This window comes from Sinocyclocheilus grahami, unplaced genomic scaffold (assembly GCF_001515645.1).
Source record: "Sinocyclocheilus grahami isolate Dianchi unplaced genomic scaffold, SAMN03320097.WGS_v1.1 scaffold2212.1, whole genome shotgun sequence".
NCBI lineage: Eukaryota > Metazoa > Chordata > Actinopteri > Cypriniformes > Cyprinidae > Sinocyclocheilus > Sinocyclocheilus grahami.
Genome location: NW_015507391.1, coordinates 21,876 through 27,736, shown reverse-complemented (window position 1 = coordinate 27,736; position 5,861 = coordinate 21,876). Strand labels below are relative to the sequence as shown.

The 5,861-nt window shown below is 39.0% G+C and overlaps 1 protein-coding gene and 1 pseudogene across 1 annotated transcript in view; one reads left to right on the top strand and one right to left on the bottom strand.

Annotated features, from left to right (window-relative positions):
- ttc36 (tetratricopeptide repeat domain 36) overlaps positions 1-855 on the top strand; it is a 2,256-nt gene extending 1,401 nt beyond the window's left edge. Inside the window, exon 3 of the mRNA XM_016260835.1 lies at positions 358-855. Within this exon, the coding sequence (XP_016116321.1) occupies positions 358-626 (269 nt within the window). The 3' untranslated portion in view covers positions 627-855. The remainder of the gene's footprint in view (positions 1-357) is intronic.
- An 842-nt stretch (positions 856-1,697) lies between these two features.
- LOC107574398 (F-box only protein 40-like) lies at positions 1,698-5,753 on the bottom strand (annotated as a pseudogene).
- Positions 5,754-5,861: the final 108 nt, after the last annotated feature.

The following is a 5,861-nucleotide window of genomic DNA, read 5'->3' as shown; positions in this document are numbered from 1 at the left end:
CGCAGACAGGCTGGTATTGCCGTAAGCTGGGACTATCCCAAAGGGTGGGCTATTTAAAGATCAGCCACTCTATAGGCCAGTGTATTAGATAAGTAGTGAAGAAAACACTAAAGCTTACAGCACCTGGTATTCCCAGGCAGTCTCCCATCCAAGTACTAACCAGGCCCTACCCTGCTTAGCTTCGGATATCAGACGAGATTTTTTTTTTTTTTTTTTTTTTTTTGTCCCAATGAGCCTGTTTTAATAAATAAATCTACCGAACAAATCTTACAGAACACGTAAAATTATATGGATTTAAACAAGGCAAGTGTGGAGTTAGCTTTTTGGGTTATCTCACTGAACTGATATATATTGCAGGTGCAGTGGAAGATCTGGAGCGTGCCATTTCTCTCAGCAGTGGCATTGGGCGATCAGCCTGTCAGGCTCTGGTCCAGCGTGGGCTTCTTCTTAGGTTGTCGGGTCGTGATGAAGAGGCTCGGGTGGACTTTGAGAAAGCAGCAGCTCTAGGCAGTGAGTTTGCCCGGCAGCAGGCTGTGATCTTGAACCCCTACGCTGCCCTATGTAACCGCATGCTGTCAGAGGTCATCGATAAACTACGCAACCCAGAAATGTCAGACATGCCATAGAGATGGAAAGATATACTAATAAGTATATACATTGTATTGTTACAAAGGCATACATTTATTAACTTGTACTTTGTACTTTGCTTGTACTTTGTGAATAAAGTCAAACATTTTTCAGGTGATTGTCACTTTGGGGGATGTAGAGAATGAAAGAAAAAATATATATATTACAATTTAAAACCTAAAATTATGATGGCTCTGGAGGAACAGATAAATAAACGTTTGGATGGAACTTTATGAGTGGAACTTTATGGTGGAAATAAACATTTATATATATAAAAAGTAAAAACATAAAATTGAGAAATATTTCAGATATAGCTTACTGTTTAAATAAGTAAATGTGTGACATTGATCATATGATAGTTTGTACAGATGCTAAAATCATGCTGAAGAGCAACTGAAGATTTTATACACGTGAGTGTTGCTGTCATTAAACCAAATGTAGGACAAAATAAAGACTTTTCTAAACTTATCAATCAAATTGTTATGCTGATAGTATATTTTTTCATTAACCTGGTATTAAATGCAAAATAGAAGCATTTTCACTATAGTAGTCTTTGGCATCTCACTGAATATAAATTTATAATATTAAAGTGACTGTTCACCCCAAAATTAAAATTACATCATCATTTACTCACCATTAGGTTGCTAGTACCCATTGACTTCTATAGTATAGGGAAGAAAATTAAAAAAAACTACTGTAGAAGTCAATGGCTACCGGCAACTGTTTGGTTACCAACATTCTTCAAAATATGTTATTTTGTGTTCCGCAGGTGAAATAAATGTATACTTGTTTGGAACAACAAGAGGGTGAATAAATGATGACAAAATGTTACATTTTGAGAACTACCCCTTGAGTTGATTTTTGAAGCCTGCTTATATAGCAGTGCATTTTTCAGCCACTAGATGTTAGCAATGATCTGTCAAAAGTTAGGAACTTTTACCCAAGAAAGAAAATCTTTTTAAAACAGCATACAAAGTTGACATTGACTAAAACATAAATTAATCTAGGAAATATTTAGGGGGTCATTGCTTGCAGCATGCTTTTATTTTATGTGTGCTACTAGCAGTCTCTTATTTTCCATGTGCCTTGTCAGTAGTGAGGACACTATTGACTAGTGTCTGGAACTCTCCTCTTCTTTCCTGGAGATCTGTCATGCTGGGTAATGCCACAGGTTCACTTCTGATCTCCTTCTGGTAGAAAGGACAGACCTTCAGGTGCTCTGCCATGGGGGCATATCTTCAAAGACCATGAATCCACTGGAGATAACAGACTGCTGAACTCCCATGCCTGCATGGAGATGTGAAAGCTCCAATATATTGATTATGTCATTGCATATAATAATAATAATAATAATAATAATCTCAAATGACATGGAAATTTCAAGCATTGGCATAGAAAATTAATGCAATACTTTTATTTAGTCATAAAGTCTTACAAATAAATAAAATAATGCATAAATATATAAATATATATATATATATGGTACTGTACAAAATTAAGAGGGGGTTGCTTTAAGTAATGTTGTATTTTATTGGAATTATAAGGGTTAAACATCTATGCACCTTTAAAGCCAGTCCAGTGCATTTATAAATTCATCACTATGGTGATCTCAATTCCAAAGCACTATTCTCATTGGCTTTCCTCAATACAGGGTACACCCGATACTGGTTAAATGCTAAGATCAGTTACTTCCCAAACAATGGCCAAAGAGAGAGAGTGACCACCTGTCATCCAGCAGCAAACTTTCAAGAAAGTGTTGCTAAATGACCTGATGGTATGAGGGTAAAGTGACCCATGTGTGTCCTCTCTGTTGCTCTCTGACCCACATACCTCAGAGAACAGATAACAGAGCACCAACGTACTTAGGATGTTTATCGTGCCCTCCGACACAGCTAATGCTCCTGAAATAAAATTAGATGGGCTGGAAAGCATTGAAGTTTTTTGGGGGATTGAACTCTGACTGTGCACATGATTTTTAGACTCATGTGAGTCTCATTATGAATAATTAAATGAATAATACAATATTAAACGGTATTGATAATAATACGGCTGTTACTCAAGCTCTAATAAGGCTTTCACAAAAATTGGAATACTTATTTTATGGTGCCTTCCCAGCTAACAAGAACAAACTAGAAACCTCAAAATAACCATATAGAGAATGTTGTGTACTGTATGTGTTCTTATTAGGTTGCACAAAAACCTCATGGCAATGCTCGGGGAACACTGGTTGAAGTTTATAAAATAAAACCTAAAAAGAACATTCCTAGAATGATAGGAATTTATTTCCAAAGGAGGAACATACACTAATGTTTGAGGAACTTTTTGTGTTTGCTGGGTTTATGGTGTTTTTATTAATTGAACAGTTGTACTTAATATGAATGGGGCAAAAAGCAGCTTAAAGATTCTTAAAAATGTCTTCTTTTGTGTTCCACAGGAAAAAAATAACAGGATACAGGTTTATATGAGAAAAGCATTTACCTTTTTTTCTGGCCCTCTAGGTGAATCCTCCATGAGAATATGTATGTTTCTCCCATTTGAGGGACACCGTGCCCTTCTGCTGCAGAACAGTGCTGCATACCTCCCTCATTAACTGAGAAACCCGAGACAGATGACCCAAAGACACACTATCCAGAAAACTCACTGTGTTGTAAGATCTCAAAAGGAAGTCTGCTCAGAGAATCTAAATGTCTTGCCCATTTACATTCACTGCTATTGGTTTTTACTCCTTTGTAAAGTGATGCTGCCACATTTGGTTGTAAGATGAAAGTGCTAAGATCCGTATCATAGCTTACGGTAGCCTGATATTTAGATGGTCGAAATTGCTTCTGGCTAAAGGTGCAACCAAGGTAAGCCAGCGGGCACCGCTATAAAAACCAGCCAGTAAGACATGACTGGATGTCTCCATGCACGTTCCTAAAGTGCCAGGGGTATTAATCATGCCTGAAGGCATGACAGCACAGGTAAGTGAAGGCTGAGCAGGATTTATTGTGTCTCCTAATCACACATTCGGTCTGAATCTGCACACGTAGGTTTTGAGGCTGCGCCGCAACAACATCGGCCAAAGATGCATCACTTTTGAATGGAACAGAATGGAAGTCATAGGTCTGGGTGCCAAAGTCAACATAGAGCCCGTTGGTTCCAACAGTCTCACATATCTGATGACCTTTCTCTTTCTAAACAGATCAGCAGTGCCTCTACCTCATTTGCCTTTGGGAGCTCTTCTATAGCAATGCCTAAATCAGATGTGTCCACATTCTGGTCTGTCTTCTTAACCATTTGTGATGGATCCTTGAGGTGGCTACGCTTGGGTCTGTTGCTGATCGGCACATTGGAAGAGTGTATGGTTTGAACTTCAATAGGCTCTGAATTTCCATAAAATTGTTTTTGTCTTTAGGTGTGCAAGCAGCCAGCTGGCCAAAGTTTATAAGCATGCATCCATTGAGCACCAAATACATATTATACTCTGCCATGTTCACCTCTTTACCGAGTCTGTCAAGAACACCATCTTGCCAAGGGGCTAAACTTGTCCTGCCAATCTGAGCGGTCACACTTGGGGCTTCCTTGTCCTTAGTTGGACAACTTTTATCCTCTAAATTCTTCACAGTTTGCTTGCATCCTTCCTTCTCCTTCGCAAACATTCTCTCCCACATCCCGTAGTTCTCCAAGCAGGCCACATCTTTACTCTTAGCAAGGGTCAACCTTTCCTCTTGGGTTAGTTCTTGTACCTCTTCCCCAATAAGACTATTCTCCAACATCTCTTCCGGGTTTAAGTTCTGAGACTGGATCAACACCTCCAATCGCACCATCCAATGGAACTTCAGGCTCGTCCATCTTCTCTATCAACTCAGGGAAGAGTGTCTTCATTTGAATTGAGCTAAACAGAAGCTTCTGATCTCTAAGGGCCATAGCAAGGTCCAACTGACTCATGCAGGTTGTATCCTGGAGGGCGTTCCTGTAGAACATGGTATCAGTCTCGTTCACAGGCCATCGGTTCCACTCAGGGTACATGTGATGACACTGGCAGGACACAATTCTAGGTGCTGGGCAAGTCTTTGACGAGTCATGGTCATGGGACAGCCATAACCAGCGTTGAGGCAGGGTACAATTTCTTTAGGGCAGAGAAGACGATGCTCATCCTCTTTACAAAGGTGGAAGGCAGCTCCGCATTGCAGGTGACAGGATATTAAGAAGCATGATGTGGGGATGTCTACAGGAATCTTGCAGTGCTGGTTATGACATTTCTCAAAGTGTGGATGAAGACCAGAGCCAATAGTCCTATTCTTGCCCTGGAGGTGACAATCCAATGCATGTATTTGTTGCACACAAGATAACCATTATTGTACTTAGACTGTTTGATACACAACACTTGCTTGTTTGAAAGCAAGAAGAACATGACAACTTTGAAACTCTAAGCTTACCATGACTGTTGATATTTATTGTGTTTGAAAATAGACTCTGTAATGAGACAAGCTGGGGAATAGACGCTGAAAGGAAACAAGTCTCGGAAATGTTTCAGTGTTGCTATTGTCTAGACGATTATTGACTTGTCTTTCTAGAATAGACACAACATAAAACCACATAACAAGACAATTCTCAGACTACACCGAATAAATATTTACATATCATACAATGCTTTCTAGAAGAATGAGCATAAAACCTAAACCTTTTTTTTTTTTTGCTTAGATGAGCTATTTGACCATAACATAGCAGAACTTCTAAGAAAACAGTTTATAATAACAATACACCTTAAAAATTGCATTAGACAGTCTTTGAATTTCAAACAGTAAACAGGTTTACCCACTGTGAAGAAAATGCATGTGCACAGTTAGCATTTTTCAATGAGAGAGACCAGTAACACACACTTCTAGACGTCTGTGTTATTGTCTCACTTACCCATGCCTGCCCTGGCGATGTTAGCATGAAACAGTTTATAATAACAATACACCTTAAAAATTGCATTAGACAGTCTTTGAATTTCAAACAGTAAACAGGTTTACCCACTGTTAAGAAAATGCATGTGCACAGTTAGCATTTTTCAATGAGAGAGACCAGTAACACACACTTCTAGACGTCTGTGTTATTGTTAAAGTCTTGATCATGAATACAGGTCAGTCTCACTTACCCATGCCTGCCCTGGCGATGTTAGCATGACTTGTGTGTGTGTGTGTGTATGTGTGTGTGTGTGTGTGTGTGTGTGTGTTTTAGTGGGTCTGTGGGTATGTAAATAAAATATC